At 37.7% G+C, this 17,892-nt stretch overlaps 1 protein-coding gene and 1 long non-coding RNA gene across 7 annotated transcripts in view; both read left to right on the top strand.

The window, feature by feature from the left end:
• Positions 1 to 12,922, top strand: part of BLID (BH3-like motif containing, cell death inducer) — a 43,052-nt gene extending 30,130 nt beyond the window's left edge. Inside the window, 2 exon segments of the mRNA XM_077964775.1 lie at positions 12,396 to 12,546; positions 12,549 to 12,922. Of these exon segments, the coding sequence (XP_077820901.1) occupies positions 12,396 to 12,546; positions 12,549 to 12,730 (333 nt within the window). The 3' untranslated portion in view covers positions 12,731 to 12,922.
• Positions 1 to 17,892, top strand: part of LOC106993508 (uncharacterized) — a 336,731-nt gene that overhangs the window by 238,396 nt on the left and 80,443 nt on the right. The window lies entirely within an intron of this gene.

Here is a 17,892-nt window from a genome sequence, read left to right as displayed (position 1 = left end):
CCAAGGCTTTAATAAAATAAACAAGACAGGGGGTCAAGAACAGAGCTCTTGGGCAAACCTTGTAGGTCTGGTCATTTCACAGTATAAAAAACTCCTGCCTGTACTTTCATTCAGCCCCTGGAGGGAAGAGTGGTACAGGAAGAATAGGATATGCTCAGTGACAGTGACAAGCCTGACCTAACCAGAGCCCAGTGTGGCACGTTGGCCAGCAGCTTCAAATCAGGTTATACTTCGGGGAAGATGGGTCATGTTATGTCACATCCAGGAGGAGTCATTACTGTGATGATGCCAAGTCTATAATGTTTTCCTGCTTATGGAGTTTTTCTCATATTTATGGACTCATAAATATGAAATGATATAAGTTGCCAGTGAAGGGCTTAAGGCATGACAAATTAAAAGCAGAATTTAAAGCAAATTATCCTGTTACTGAAATTCTAGGTGGACTGGAGAAGAAAGTAACCAGAGATGGGGAAGCTAGTCAGGAAGCTGCTGAAGTTATCTGAGAGGTAAGAAGGCTAAGAGCTTAGACAAAGACAACAGTGAAAAGTGGAGAGATAAAAGACACATGTGCCTCAGAAGAGCTGTAGAACATTATCACTAAAAATGGATTTGAGGAGGCTGCGGGAGGGGCAGATCTAAGATAACTTCCTGCACATTAAATCTGGAAGAATGATGGCACAGTGGATGGCAACAAGGAAGCTGGTGAGTGGATCCTATTTAAGGCAGGGTTAGTTTTTTTGTTTTTATGCTTGACTTAATGGTAATAAGAGTTAAACTAACTGGTAGATGAGAGCCGGTGACTGAAGAGTTACCACCTGCTACATTCAAGTAGAAAATTAAATGGCCTTGTGTGTGTCATGGCAGAACTGTACGATCACAGGAACTGTCAGCACCGCTTGGTTTTCTAGTACATAGGTCTATTGCCAGATAATTCATTGATTGAACCAAAGACCACTTAACTTTGCAGGTCCATTTCAGATGTTGTAAACAGCAAGTATGATTATACAATCTTGGAAATGGAGTTTGGATAAATAAGATATGTCCAAATAATAGAATGTGTCATAGGAATACAATTTTGGATATCTTATTTCACCATCAGCAAGTATTTTGTAAAAGCTATCTACTATTTAAATAGAATAGCCTTTCTACATTCTTTCCAATGGATACTCAATTTATAGTCCTTCTACCCCCCACTCCCATACACACACCAAAAATATAAGTGCAAGGAGAGAATGAGAAGATATTAACTTGAAGCCCCATTAATCAGCCTTTAGAGAAGACCCTGTTATTAAGCTCTTGATCATCATCATCACCAGACATTCATTAAGCACCTTATTGTGTTTATGCAAAGTATAGACACATGGGCAAAACCGACATGGCCCTGCCCTCTCTGGGCACATAGATCCTTCATGCAATACTTCAACAGAAAATAATGTAAAATGACCAAATAAAAGTGCTGAAATGAGCCCCTCTTCAATTATATTAGCAGTGCCTCAGCTATCCTATTTTATTAAGGAATGAAATCCCCATATAAGTAAATTTTAATAAAAACAGGAGCTTACCTACCCAGCCATCACGACAACTTCTGCCTTTTCAGTCTCCATACAAATTTTCTGCGCCTAATGCCCTGGATGGCTATGGGTCACTGTTATGAACTGCTGTTGTTGAATTCTGGGCTTTCAAAAGTCTTTGTCTGCTTTTTGCCTTTCAGTCTGTATTCTGTATCGAGCTGTTGGCAGTTGCTTTTTCTGCTCTTCTTGTGCCTGTTCCCAGCTGCTCTCCCAATTCACTTGTAGTTTGTTACTCCAAAACATCTTTGGGCCAGGGGAAAAAGTTAGCCAAGACTGTCATAAATTGTAAATGAAATGAGTCAGTTTCCAGTTCTGAGTGGGGCTATAAAGAGAAAGTCGTCACTGTATGGTGGCGACTCTCAGATGCTACTTCGAGTGTTTAAAGTGTTTCATTTGCTCACTTCTGCATTCTAGGATGGGCTCTGGGAAGTTGAGGTTGAAGAAACACTGACCTCTGGGTAAGGAAGGGCATGTTGCCGTGTTGCTCTATTTACACTATGGTTGATTAGGTCCCAAATTAATTTAGGGATAGAAAGCAAAGTCTCATATCTGAAAGGTGGAGACTTTTCTATAATCAATGTGATAAGACAGTAAGTTAGGGCTGGGCATGGTGGCTCATGCTTATAATCCCAGTGCATTGGGAGTCTGAGGCAGGAGGATTGCTTGAGCCCAGGAGTTTGAGACCATTCTGGAAAGCATAGTGAGACTTCCATTTCTACAAAAAAAAAAAAATATATATATATATATATATATATATATACACACACACACACACACACACACACACACACACACACACACACATACACACACACATAAAGAATTAGCCAGGCATGGTGGCACATGCCTAAAGTCTCAGCTGCTTGGGAGGCTGAGACAAGAGGATCACTTAAACCTAAGAGGTCAAGGCTACAGTGAGCTGTGTTCACGCCACTGTACTTCAGCATGGGTGACAGAGTGAGACCCTGTCTCAAAAACAAAATTAGCTTAACATGACATTATGAAAATAAAGATATTCTACACCTATCTTGAGAGCCTTCTTCACAATATACACAAACACATACAATATTTTGTTAATTTCACTGCAGGCCACTTTCTTAAACCAGAGCCAAATGGTTTTCATTTCACTAACTGGGAATACTGTTGTATTCAGTGCTTCTGAAAAGTGCTGTCCCTAGTAAGTCCCAGCATGGTGCTCAGGAGAGCCAAGCACTGCAGAGGAGGCTAGGCACACCACTCTGGATAGAGACAGAAAAGGGAAAGAGTCACTTTGCAAATCACAACTTTTATTACTGAAAGATTGAGACAATCCATTATTGGCTCACTGCTTCCGGTTTTGTGTTAAGCTTCTTGATGGTTACTTGTGAGTCCTTATCAGTAGTCAGGTGGGCTTTTCATGTGTCTGGCAATATGTAGCTTTGTTTTGTTTCTTTTCTATTTTTAGGTTCTTCTAGGTATGTTCATATAGATACTCTCCTTTCTCCATGCCACATGCTATTTTAAAGGAAACATAGTAAGATTTAAAAATTATGATAACTTCTAGATTGGCTATTTTGAAATGTTATAGAAATGGTTTGATTACAACTCCATTAAAAAGTGGGCAAAGGATGAGCACAGATACTTCTCAAAAGAAGACATTTATGTGGCCAAGAAACATATGAAAAAAAGCTCAACATCACTGATCATTAGAGAAATGGAAATCAAAACCACAATGAGATACCATCTCATGCCAGTCAGAATGGCGATTATTAAAAAGTCAAGAAACAACAGATGCAAATAAGGCTGTGGAGAAATAGGAATGCTTTTACACTGTTGGTGGGAATGTAAATTAGTTCAACCATTGTGGAAGACAGTGTGGCGATTTCTCTAGATTCAAAGACCTAGAACCAGAAAATCATTTGACCCAGCAATCTCATTACTGGGCATACACCCAAAGGAATAGAAATCATTCTATTATAGATACATGCACGCGTATGTTCATTGCAGCACTATTCACAATAGCAAAGACATGGAATGAACCCAAATGTCCATCAACGATAGACTGGAGAAAGAAAATGTGGTACATATACACATGAAATACTATGTAGCCATAAAAAGGAACAAGATTATGTCCTCTGCAGGGACATGGCCAGAACTTGAAGCCATTATTCTCAGCAAACTAACGCAGGAACAGAAAACCAAAAACCGCATGTTATCATTTATAAGTGGGAGCTGAACAATGAGAACACATGGACACACGGAGGGGAACACCACACACTGGGGCCTGTCAGGGCGGTGGGGGGCAGAGGGAGGGTGAGCATCAGGATAAATAGCTAATACATGTGGGGCTTAATCTCTAGGTGATGGGTTGATAGGTGCAGCAAACCACCATGGTACATGTTTACCTCTGTAACAAATCTGCATGTTTGCACCTGTATCCCTGAACTTAAGATAAAAAATAAAATTGATTTAAAAAAGAAAAGGGTTGATTAAAACCACCGTTCAGATTACCTTTAGTAATGTCAGCAACAAGAAAATCTGTTCTGCTTGAAAATTAGAATAGTGTTTGTATCTCCTTTTATCTGTCTTTAGTACATTTGTGCAGAGTGTCCAAGAACACAACATTTCCATTTTATACATGGTTAAACTAGAACCCAGGGAGGACCAACGGCTTAATGTCATGCTGGGATATGGATAACAACAGGCCAGAGCTGTTTAGAAGGAACCAGACTGGGAGTTTAATTAAGCAAGAGGGGTTTGGTGGCAGCAAATTAAAGTGCACCTACAGAGGAGTAATTTACAAGAGAGGAACAAGTCTAAGCAAATAGATAGAGTTCCAAATCCTAAAGGCAGGTGATAAATGTGGACATATTAAGAATATAAGCTGAAAATCACTCTTAGGAATGGGAGACGTTATGCTGTTGCTGGTACAGGTGACTCTAGGGCTTTCGGATTGTCATAGCCAGAGAGGTCCAAAGACAAATTCTGCTCCTCAGTGATGCAAGAACACAGATACAAAGATTTGCTCATCATTGATCCTATATAAGGGGCATGCTGAAACTGAACTTAATATTTCTAAGTTGATTGCACAATTTCTTCCATAAAATTATGAAGTGACTTGCAGTATTTGAAAAGTCTTTCTCTTATCTTAGAAAAATTGTTTCAAAAAAGATGAGAGCATTCAATTCTAAAAAGGATTCTGATAACGCCACAAAAAGAAAAAAAAAAAACTTTTGAGAAAGCTGTTCTTCCTTCCAAGCAAATGGTTTTTAAATTACTTTTGCAAATGCTGGCATAATCAGTATAGGGAATATAGAGTTATTAGGAAAACATAGTGGGTATTTCACAACACATAGAAGCACAACATGCTTCTCTCGGAAGAGACAAAGATGATATATTTATGTAAAAATTGAATTAAAGCCAAATTTAGAAATTAATTAATCTTGTCCCCCAAATAAACACCTTAAAAATACTTTCTAGAGCAGTAACTGTCAATATCATCTTGGGATGTTGAGATGAAATTCATCTTAAATAATAAGATTGCCGTTGCAATGGTGATGGGCAAGGGGAGACATAATATTTCTGCATTGACTACTTTGTGTTTGGGGTTTTGTTTACATTCCACATTTAAACTTCCCAACAACCCCATAATTGAGGAAATGTTATTTCCATTTTACAGATGAGGAAGCCATGGTTTTGAGAAGTTAAGCAGCTTGCCCAACATCACACAATTATTCATAATGGTAGTGACAGGATCTAGCGCTGAGCTTTTATTTCCCCCAAAGACATACCTCTTTCCACTAGCATACATTGTTCCCTCCCCACCCTTAACTGAGAGGGGTTTACTCTATTTGAAGGAAATTGGGCATTGAGCATAGTTTGATAAGTAACTGTTCATCAAACTGAGATACAGAATTTGCTTCATGAATAGAAATGACAGTTGATTCCGTTTATTTCATGACCAAGAAAGGGAAATTCGGCAAGACATTTTTGGCCGAATTCATAAGGCATTTCCTTGCTCTTTTTAAAAAGTTTCACGTTGGTGTCTCTAAAGCTTTTGGCTATAACAGCCTTGATTAATACAAGGTGGTTTGAGGACCCAAAGGCTAAATATATTTGATTCTTTCTCTTCTCATTTTTTTGGTGTTGATTCATATTGATGGACATGGATTTTTTTAAGTCCAATGTGCCATTCTTACTCATTCATGTAAGTATATCTCTCCTTTTTCTGTCATAACATTGATGCAAATATTCCCATGTCCACATATAACTTTTTATTATCTATAATAAGGGCCACCAAACTTTATCTGTGAGGGGTCAAAGAGTAAATATTTTAGGCTTTGTGGGCCGTATGTTCTCTATTGCAACTACCCAACTTGGCTATCACAGTGAACAAAGCAATGATAGAGAAGAGTAAACAAATGACCATGACTGTATTCCAATAAAACACAGCGCAGGCTGGATTTGGCTCAAGGATGTAGATTGCTCATCCCTAATCTAGAATATACAAATTTGTTTACTAACATAAATTAAAAAGCAATCCAGATCCCTCTTTGGATTGTCATGAAGAGTTATTTGCTAGTGTACAGAGGAAGATGGAGAAATTACAAAGCTCACGTGAGGTCTGAGATATAATTCACATACAAAAAACTGCATTTATTTAAAGTATACAGTTGATGAGTTTTAACAGGGCTTACATCCATAAGACTACCACCAATCAAAATACAGACCATCTTCATCATCTCCGAAAGTGTCCTTGAGATCCTTTGCAGTCCATCTCTCCCTCCGGCTCTGGCCTTAGGTAAGCACTGATTTGATTTTTGTTTCCATAAATTTGTATGCATTTTCTATAGTTCTATATGAATGGAGTAAAACAGTATGTTCTCTTTTGTGTCTGGTTTCTTTCATTCAGAATACCAATTTTGAGATTCATCCATGTTGTTGCATGTGTAAGTAGTTTGTTCCTTTTTATCACTGAGTAATATTTCGTTGTAGTGTGGATATATCATGGTTTGTTTATCCATTCACCAGTTGATGGACGTTGGGTTGTTTCCAGTTTTTTGATATGCTATCAACATTTGTGTACAAGTCTTTCTGTGTACATATATTTTCATTTCTCTTTAGTAAATTCTAGGAGTTAGAATGATTGGGTCATGTGTTACATGTATATTTAATTTTGTAAGAAACTGCTAGTTGTCCAAAATTGTTTACCATTTTATGTTCCCATAAGATCATATGTGAGTTCCAGTATCTTCAACTTTCAGTTGCCAGTCTATTTTATTTTAGTCATTGTAATATGTGTGTAGTCATTTTTCATTGTGACTTTAATTTTCATTTCCCTGATGACTAATGATTTTGAGGATCTTTTTATGTATGTATTGACAATTTGTAGATCTTCTTCTGTGAAGTATTTGTCTGAATCTTTTTCTTTTTTAGTATGCTATTTATCTTAATATTGAGTTTTAAGAGAGCTTTATATATACCAAATATGTCTGTCATATTGTGTGTATTACCAATATTTTCTCTCAATTCCTGTTGTGTATTTTTCTTAGTAGTGACTTTCAAAGGGCAAAAGTTTTAAATTTTCAGCAAGTCTGATTTATCATTTTTTCATATAGTTATTTGTTTTTGTATCTTATCTTTGTTATCTTTGCCTATCCTCAAAGTTGTGAAGATTTTCTTCTATGTTTTTCTGTAAAGGATTTAGAGCTTTAGCTTTTACATCAGTGTTCATTATTTACTTGAGTTAATTTTTGTATATGGTATGAGGTGAGGATCAGGATTAATTATTTCCTATATAGTCATTTAATTGTTCTAACACCATTTGTTGAAATGACTTCCCCCAACCCTGCATTGAGTTTCCTTGGCATTTTTGTCAAAAAAAAAAAAAAAAATCAATTGACCATATAAATGTGGGTCTATTTTTGACTCTTTTCTGTTCCATTGATCTGCTTGTCTATTCTTTCTTCAGCACCACACTGTCTTTGTTATTGTTCCTATGTAGTGAATCTTGCAATAAAGTAATATAAATCCTCCATTCTTTTTAAATTACTTTGAAAATTCTGGAAACTGTGTTTCCATGCAAATTTTAGAATTAACTTGTCCATTTCTTCAACAACAGCAAAAATACATGCTGGAATTTTGATTGGGATTGCTTTGAATTTATGGCCCAATTTGAGAAGAATTAACATCTTAATAATACTGGAGTCTTTCAGTCTATGAGCCTGGTATATCTCTGCATTTCCTCAAGCCTTTTAAAACTTCCCCCAGCAATAGTTTGACATTTTCACTGCAAAGGTCTTATACATTTTATTAGTTTCTTAGGGCTGTTATAACAAATTACTAGAATATGGGTAAACAACAGAAATATATTCCTTAGTTTAATAAGCCAAAAGTCCAAAATCAAAGTGTGGGCTGGGTTGATTCTTTCTGGAAGCTCTGAGGGAGAATCTATTCCATACCTCTCTCCTAACTTCTGGTGTTGTCAGCAATCCTTGACATTCCTCGGCTTGTAGACACATCACTACAATCTCTGCCTCTTGCTTCAGATGTTCATGTGACCTTCTCCTTCTGCATTTCAGTGTCTCTTATAAGAACAGTGTCATTAGGTTTAGGGCCCATCCTTATTCAAGATAAGACCTTTACCTTAATTACATGTGCAAAAACCTTTTATTCCTAAGAAAAAAAAAGGTCACATTCTAAGGTTCCAAGTAGACATATCTTTTGGAGGACCCAATGCAACTCACTACATTCATATTTTTGAAAATTTATCTCTGAGTGTTTTATGTTTTATAATTATAAGTGGATTTTTTTTTAGTATTTTATTTCCCATTATTTGCTGCTAGTATTTAAAAATATAATTGACTTGTGTGTATTAATCCTGTATTTTGGTATTTTACTAAATGCAGTTATTAGCTCTAGTCATTGTTATGTAGATTCCCTTAAGATGTTCTGGTTACATGAACAATTATGCTGCTTACAAATAGAGGCAGTTTTACTTCTTTTTCTATTTATGCTTTTCTCATTTTTTTCTTTTTTTTTTTTTTTTGCTTTATTATAATGACTAAGATAGCCAGAGCAATGCTGAATAGAAGTGGTAAGAGAGGTGTCTTTTCTTGGTTCTCAGTCTTCGGGGAAAATTATATTATAATTCACCATGAAGTATGAAGAGAACAATATTTTTTTGTAGAATGTCCTTTATCAGATTGAGAAAATTCCTCTCTGTTTCTAATATGCTGAGAGGTGGGTTTTTTATTTTAAAAATCATCGTTAGGTGTTGAATTTTATCAAGTAGTGTTTCTTCATGTATTGAAATAATGATATACTTTTTCTCATTTATTTTATTGATATTATCAAGTATATTGATTGATTTTTGAATATCAAACCAAAATTACATTCCTGGAATAAACCCTAGTTGGTCAGGATGTATTTTTTTTTTTTTTTTTTTTTTTTTGAGACAGAGTCTTGAGGCTGGAGTGCAGTAATGTGATCTTGGCTCACTGCAAACTCCGCTTCCCGGGTTCAAGCAATTCTACTGCCTCAGCCTCCTGAGTAGCTGGGACTACAGGCATGTGCCACCACGCCCGGCTGATTTTTGTATTTTTAGTAGAGACGGAGTTTCACCATGTTGGCCAGGCTGGTCTCGCACTCCTGAGCTCGTGATCCGCCCACCCTGGCCTCCCAAAGTGCTGAGGTTACAGGTGTGAGCCACCGCGCCCAGCCAGGATGTATTTTTTGTATGTTGTTAGATTGGATTAAAATCTTGTTAAGGATTTTCACCTCTATGCTTATGCAGAATATTGGTTTGTAATTGTTATGTATTTTTTTTTTTTTTGCCTGATTTGATTTAAAAAAAAAAGTTGCCAAGTATTCCCTGTTCCTCTTATTTTTTGAAGAATTTTATAAGACTAATGTCATTTTTTACTTAAACATTTTGATTCAAATCGCTAGTGATACCATTTGGAGCTAAAATTTTCTCTGTGGAAAGGTCTAGATAATGAATTGAATTGCCCTAATAAACATAGTGCTATTTAGATTTTCTGTTATATCTGTGTCAGTTTTAGTAGGTTGTATTTTTCAATGAATTCGTCCATTTTATCTAAGTTACTAACCTAGTTATTTTTGTATATCTAGCCTAGATATTTTCTCCTCTGTGAAACCTTCCCTGACACTTCCAACCAAAGTGATTTCTTGTCCTTTGAGTTACTTCTTTACTCAGTATCATTTGTTCTGTCCATCTTCTGTTGAAGTTTGTTCACATGTCTCTTCCTGTATTAAATTAAGGGCCTAGGCCGGGCATGGTGGCTCACGCCTGTAATCCTTGCATTTTGGGAGGCCATGGCAGGTGGATCACCTGAGATCAGGAGTTCAAGACCAGCCTGGCCAACATGGTAAAACCTCATCTCTACTAAATATACAAAAATTAGCTGGGCATTGTGGTGGGTGCCTGTAATCCCAGCTACTCAGGAGGCTGAGGCAGGAGAATCTCTTGAACCTGGGAAGCAGAGGTTGCAGTGAGCTAAGATTGTGCCACTGCACTCCAGCCTGGGTAACAGAGCAAGACTCTGTCTCCAAAAAAAAAAAAAAAAAAAAGGAAAAAGAAAAAAGAAAAAAAAATAAGGGCCCTGGAGTTCAATAATTGCATCTTATACATCTTTGGGTCTTTGCCACCTTGTATGGTGCCTGGCGTATAATTAGATTACCCCTTCTCCCAAATGTTTAAATAACCAAATTATTTCACTTAACATTGTGTAATGTATAGTGACCCAGCATGTTTCTAGCTTTCTTGGTAGATTATGAGTATCTTTTACAAAAGTGGCATGCATTATTTATTCTTCATATTCCTTCTATGTCTCACATTATAATAAATTTTAAAACTGTTAGATTGAATAGATTTGCCAGAAAGTACAGAAAATTAGTATTCTATAAACTCAAAGAGAAGAGGCCAAGTAGAAATCTGGAAAGCATTCATCAATAAAGGGAGGAAAAAAACATTGTGAAGTGCTTACTATATACCAGACCTTGTGATAAATAATTTATATTCATTCCCTCATTAATCCCCCAAATAATTGGGCAAAGAAGAGATTACGGTCCCCATTTTACAAATAAAGAATCTGATGTTCAGTAAAGTTAAATACTCTGCCCAAGTTCACAGTTATTAAGCAGTGGACTTTGGTTTGAAATCTATATTGAATGATCCCATTATCCACATCCTTGGTCTCGGTTTTACTTTTATGCATTCAGTTTTCCACAAGACACTTGGTGGAATTTCCTATACTACCTATAAATTTTGTTAGGGTAGAACATTCTGTGTTCCCTCTAATTGAATGTTACAGGCCCCTCTGTAAATTTAGGGAAGTTCCAAAGTGTTCCCTGGATACTTGTTCTGCCTCTAGCATGAAATGTACAGAAGTAGCAGAGAAGATCCAAACCAGACTTTGCTGTCAAAGTAGGCTGCGTAGCTCCCTCTTGTCTTCCCCACTGGTCTACATCAGTCTTTTGTCTACAACTCTGACCTTTTTTAAAATGGTATTGGATGCTACCATTATGGTTATGGTTAATTGGGGGCATCACTGGTGCCTGAGTTCCTACTCAAATAACATAAGGGAAATCAAGAGACCAAGGCCATGATGACTCAAGCAATCTCCATGGCTTGGTGGTAAAGGAGTGAATCCTTCCTTACAGCTGATCTTGCCTCTGTATATGTCACATATTGGTCCTGATTAGAAAGGTCTGATAGGCTAATTTGTGCAAGACACATTCCTTCTCATTATACCATGATACAGGCCATGTGAAACACCAGATTCAATCTTATAGCCTCTCTGCTGCTGCTAACTAAGAAACTTCTACTTTTAGTGTCTTTTCTCTCTCAACACAAAAATATTCTGTAAGTCACCCAGATCTGGGTTGCCCATGATTACCAGGCTTTTCCCAATTAGAAATGTGACTCATGTTCCATTTTACCAATACATCTCAGGCACAGAACTAGCAAGGAAAGACAAAATTAAAGTTTTTCTGTAATTCCAGCCCATCAATTGAAACAAGATGTTTCTGAACTCTTCCCAATGTGAAGAACGAAAAGTAATAGCATTTTGTTTATTTATTTGTGTACAACACTGTGGTCAGGAACTTGTTGCTTCCCCAGGGAAATTGTTTGCAAGCATCACTGAGAAGAGGACTTAACAATTCACATTGATCGTTCCCTGTGGTCTGCCATGGCGAGGGTGATACTTTCATGTTTTATAAGCACCAGACAAGAGAGCTGGATCAATTTTCTCTCTCGATATTCTGGTCTCTGTTGGAACGACTCCCTCAGGCATCAGCAGCTCTGGGTTCTTTCTAAAAAATAAAGTAAGTACTCTTAGGTCTATTCACAGTAAGGGACAAGAAGTCCAAAACGTATCCCTGCCTTTTACAGTTCAGAAATCAACAAGAGGATCTTTCCCACTTTTAGGTAGTACATACAGCTTTGCTGTGGTCTGTGTGTCAAACTTACTAAGAGGAGGACATTGTGGAGACTTACTGTTAATTAGCAATGCTTATGCATGCAAACCTTGGTCAGATGATGTTGTGTTTGCAGAGAAGCGAGAAGAGAATTGAATAAGTACGTGACCCCTTGGAAGCTGTTTTCAGTTGAGGATTTTGGTGAGTAGCCACTTGAAATCAAGGGAAATTCCATGAATAGTAGGAGCTGGGAAGAAAGGAAGAGGAGGAAGGATACCACCACTTTTTTCTTCCCATCTAACACCGTGCTTAGGCAAAGCATAGTCCATATGAGATCTGCCTTATAAAAACTTGCTGAATAAAGCTAATGGAAGTTAAATTTTGGACTTTCTTACGTAATAGCTTCAAATTGTGGTGACTTTGTTGCCTATAGAGGGCCGGGAAATCCATTTCTGTGAGATCCTAGAATCTGAGTGTGTGCTCTACACAGGATGGACAGAACGAGCCTCTGGCAGTTCCATTTATCCAGAGGCAAAAGCGTGCCTGCCACTGGAGCGCTCTTGGGTTCCAACAAAGAACCTATATTGCCTAAGGAAACAGTGCCTTCTCTTACAAGGTGCAATCTTGGCTCCTCTGGCACGAAGCGGAAAGTTCCTGGACATGTGCTTCAGAGACCTTCCTATTTAACCAGGATACAAATTACATTGTTATGCAATTCCTCTGCTGAGGCCCTGTAAAAGGAGTGAGTTAGGACAGATACAGCAAGATACTAGGACAGATTTCCCCCATTATTCAGGCTGCATAACACAGAAGGAAACTTGATTTCAACAAGAAGACCCAATTCTTAACATGCTTTTCTACCCACTTTTACCCATATGTTTTCCAAAGTTGGTTCAAATTGTGCAGAGAAACAACAAAATTTTCAAAAAGGATAAACTGGCTAGTTACAAGTAAATGGCATTTAATTAAAACGAAGCTTACAAATTCATGAAAAAAAAAAAAAAAGCTATGTGATTGTAAACCTTAGGGCAGCATACAGTGCCACTGTCCTTTGCAGTTTTGAGTGTATTTCATTTGTACATTGGAAATAGGTATTTGTCATATTATTAACACTTACTCTACTTAATTGTACACTCAGCATTTGGCATCAGAATAATCTTGTGTAGTCACAGGGTTTTCATTTTCTTTCTGTATTTTTTAAGCATGTTTCTGAGTGTTGGTTCACATAAGCTTTCAATTTTAAATAACACAATCCATTTATTTCACTAGGCGTCTTTATTTGCTTAAAGTGAAGAATCAGAGATTGTCATTGTGTTGTAAATAAGTCTAACCTTTATTTCCCTTTACAAAAAAAAAAAAAAGCTGTGGATACTAAAAAAGGGAACTGAAAGAAATAGAAATTCTAGTAATCTTTTATGAACTCTGTTATTAGAGTAAGTAGAACTCAGTCTGTGGGGGAAAAAGGAAAAGGAAATGGAAAAGGTGTTTTAGAGCTTTTACTTTAAGCCACTCCAGTGTCCCCTTCTCTGCTTTCTTTCCACTACCCCGACCCATACCTACCCACAGTGAGAACTGAGCCCGCAGGGCAGCTCAGAAGCTGGGAGGAGAGAAAGAGTGAGGATCTGAATTATTTTTCCTCAGTGATCTTAAAAGCTCCAGGCAGAAAAGATCCTGCCTGTAGAACCTCCGTTTTGCATTTCTCAATTGCATGGGAGAAACTCCTAAATTGCATCAGTGATCCTGAAGCTGTGAAAGTAAAGAATTTTCTGTAGAAGAAAAGAAAAAGGGAAAGAAAAGGCAAAAACTGAATCATGCCTGGCATCTTTTGAAGTAGAAAAAACTGACAAAAAACAAACTTTCTTTATATTCTGGTGTGTTGGAAAACAGTGGAAGGTCTGTTTGCCAAAATGTCTCAGTGGTTCTCAAAGATGGCTGGTCAAATCATAAGAGAATCCGCTTAGGTTCGTGTAGTTCTGAGTCCAGCATTGTGGGTAAAGCACAGGTTTCAGTGTAAAGAAATCTGCTGTCTAGAAACCATGGGAAGCATGTCATCCTCTCTCTTCTTTACCATATAGATATCCTTCATGGATATCCTGTTCTTTGAAGAAAATTTTGTTTAGGAAGTAAGAAAAATATAATTAACATGGCCCTAATGAAGCAAAGCTCTCTTCATTTTCATTTTCATTTCATTTTGCTTTTGCATGGAAGAGTTAAGACAACATTTCAGCAGAGAAATGTGGAGAAGGGTAAAGAGAAATCAATAAAGTTATTCTGTGACTTTCCCCAGGAGGGAGCAGTGTTAATCGAGAATGGCTTGTTTGGCTATATATCACGTCCGAGGAGAGAGCAGCAGTTGATTTTGAAACAGATTTCCCAGCTAGACTGGAAGAGATATAAATACATACTTATCTATCATATAGACATATATATACACGCATACACATTATGCATACGTACACATACACATATATACATACACATACATCTATAATTTTTATGAGAACTGTGTCTACGTTTGTGTATATACACTTATAAACATTTAAATAGAAATTATATATATTATTTATATATGTACGTGTGCATCTTTGAGTGATTTAAAAAGTAGATAAGAATAATTTCTTCACATAATTGGCAACGCCAGACAAAACTCTTCTAATAATATTTCATATGTATTGATCTGGGATCATTTTACATTTTATAAGTTTCTCTCAAAAGTTTTTTGATTACTAGAGAAGGAAATTAATATGCAAGAGCCTCAAGTGACAGACAATGGAATGGAAACCAGATTTTTTGACCCGAGGCCAGTGAAAGCATCTTGACCACAGGAAATCTTCTAAGGAGCCTCTCTGGGTCATTTATGCAGTTACTTTCTCTAGCAATATACGTTACAGAAATTTTGAGCAGGTCTGATTGCAGCAGAGATCGTGAGAGTGAAGCTGGCTCTGGGGTTGCCCAGTTTTATTGGGCTGTGGCACCATGATCACTGGGAGCAGTGGTGATTTCTTTGTTGACAAATTCAGACAACATAATTGGGTGGGAAGTTGGCTTCACCATCACAGTGTGGTCTTGAAGGAGTTATCTATCTTTTCTGGGCTTCAGTTTTCCTTTCTGTGAAATGGGATAAAGAATTCTCATCCCTTCACAACAACATGCTTTCTTGTTGCCCAGAAACCTTGTCGAATTTTCTTTGTTCCATTCAAGCATCAGGAGATATGTAGATAGCTAAATGGGAATCCCCTTTTCATGACCCGATCTGCTATGATGAATTTCACCATACTGAGACTCTTCGTATCTCTCTTCTCCCATTGTGTATATTCAGACTCTAATTTTTTTTCAACATCAGCTAAGATGCTCTATTTATTTTCTAAATCCAAATTCCATCTAAATCATAGCTGTTAAGAAAATATTCTTGTAAGAGAATGGAATCTAGACAGAGAGAGGAACTATGCAATTCTAGAATTTCCCTGGAGGGAACTTGAGAGTTCGTCTAGTGTAATCCTCTCATTTTATAGTTGAGAGAGCTAAGGATCTGAGAGGTGAAATGTCTTGTCCAAGGTCACTGTGACAAAGCTAAGTGGAGAACCTATGTCTCTTAACTTGCAGTTCTATATTCCTTCCATTGGGTCATGTGTCTTGGGACCACTATCACCAGAAATAGAAAATGAAGTTGAAGTAAGCAGACCAGACAAGGATATGTCAGCCTTTGGTTTTCCCCAGGGCCAGATTCCAACTCTGTGTGTATAACTCAGTGGCAGGACTTTAGCATCTTCATGAAGGATGGAGGATTCACGCAGAACACTCTTCTTTACCCCTTCCTGTCCCATTAGATCCAGCCCAGAATCTGGATCTAATTGAGCTCTCACTTTTCCTTACTTTGGACATGGTTGTGCTTGCACTTCATCTTATAGCTCTTAAATTTTATCTTCACGTTGACCTAACTCATTTTATATTCCACATTTGCTGAGAGCTTACTGTGTGCCAGTCATTCTGTAATGGGTTAGAAACACAGGGAGATATATCTCTCCAAGTCTTAATTACAATCATAGTGCAACATTTCCTGTGCATGGTGTGCTTACAGTGCTGATGGAGTGCTGAGAAAGGGGAGACTGAGATCACTGAAAGGAGACAAAAAGACTGAGCAGATCATGTAATAATTCTTCTGCTTTTATTCCTCTGTCCCCTTTATTTAAAGGACAGAGAAGTTCATTTTATGCATTGATATTTTCTAGGGTAAGCACTCCCTATTTTTTTTTTTTTTTGTTATTGTTGTTTTTGTTTTGTTTTGTTTTGTTTTTTTGAGACAGAATCTTGCTCTGTCTTCCAGGCTGGAGTGCAATGGTGTAATCTCGGCTCACTGCAACCTCCGCCTCCCAAGTTCAAGTGATTCTCCTGCCTCAGCCTCCCAAGTAGGTGGGATTACAGGCATCTGACCTCGCACCCAGCTAATTTTTGTATTTTTTAGTAGAGACAGGGTATTGCCATGTTGGCCAGGCTGGTCTTGAACTCCTGACCTCAGGTGATCCACCTGCCTCAGCCTCCCAAACACTCCCTGTTTTTAACGGAAGAGAAATAAAATGTCAAATTCTTCCCTCCCTTCCATGCCCACCGCCAGTCTTTAGCTACCTCATCAGTTCTTCATGAATTTCCTTAACGAGGCTAATTTACCGGTACTTCAAATAATTCTTACTGCACTGTGGAAAGCAAGGCATTGGGACTCAAGAGATATATGCATATGTAGAGTAATTGGGGTGAACATGCTGGTCATCAGTTATTTCCTCCCCTAGTTTGGTTCTCCGACCTGTTTTATCTGTTCACTTTGTTTTTAAAAATGCATTAAGAGACAAACATGATGGTGCTCGCCTGTAGTCCCAGCTACTTAGGAGACTGAGAGACTGAGGCAGGAGGATCACTTGAGCCCAGGAGTTTGAGGCTGCAGTGAGCTGGGATCACGCCACTGCACTCAAACCTGGGCAGAGTGAGACCTCATCTCTAAAAGGAATAAAAATAACATTAAAAGACATCGACAGGTAGATTCCTAACTATTTATTAGAAACACCCAAATCACTGTTCACATTCTAAACAGAATCTAAACACTAACCAGATTTTCTTTTTATTTTCAAAGTATGCTTTTTCCTTTCTTACCTTTGGACTTTTCTTACTTTTCCATAAATTATAAGATGTGGATTTTGGGTCATTCAACTCATGACAGGAAAGGAAAATCATCAATTAAAGATTCCTTGTGTGAGTTCAATCTGTTGATTGGTCTGTGCTCCATAATGCTACAACCTAGATTACATTAAATTTCCGGAAGAGTGCAGAATAAACAATCATTTGTAAAGCACCTATTATGCAGCATACATAGTGGTAAGCATTAGTTGAATCAAAATGAACACATGTCCTCATTCAGTACCTGTAAGTATCATGCACAGTTAAGCGTATAGACCCATGAGCCTGTAAATCAAACAGTCCAGAACTGGGCTAGGTAGTCATAACATCACAGTGAATGTTTAAAAGCTTGGCTGAGTGGGAGCGGTGGCTCACACTGGTAATCCCAGCACGTTAGGGGGCCAAGACTGTAGGATAGTTTAAGGCCAGGGGTTTAAGACCAGCCTGGGCAAAGTAGTGAGACTCTATCTCTACAAAACATAAAAACATTCGCTGAGCATGGTGGTGCATACCTGTAGTTCCAGCTACTTGGCAGACTGAGACAGAAGGATTGCATGAGCCAGGGAGTTTGAGACTGCAGTGAGCCACGATCATGCCACTGCACTCCAACCTGGGTAACAGAACAAGATTCTGACTCAAAATAAAAATTAAGACAAAAAATAAAGACTTAAGAATGTGAAAAATATTTACCTACCTCCCCCAGATTTTAGAGTGCAGGTTGTTTGCAAACGGT

Source organism: Macaca mulatta, chromosome 14, assembly GCF_049350105.2.
Source record: "Macaca mulatta isolate MMU2019108-1 chromosome 14, T2T-MMU8v2.0, whole genome shotgun sequence".
NCBI classification, from domain to species: domain Eukaryota; kingdom Metazoa; phylum Chordata; class Mammalia; order Primates; family Cercopithecidae; genus Macaca; species Macaca mulatta.
The sequence above is the reverse complement of the archived record's forward strand: the minus strand, read 5'-3'. Positions and strand labels throughout refer to the sequence as shown.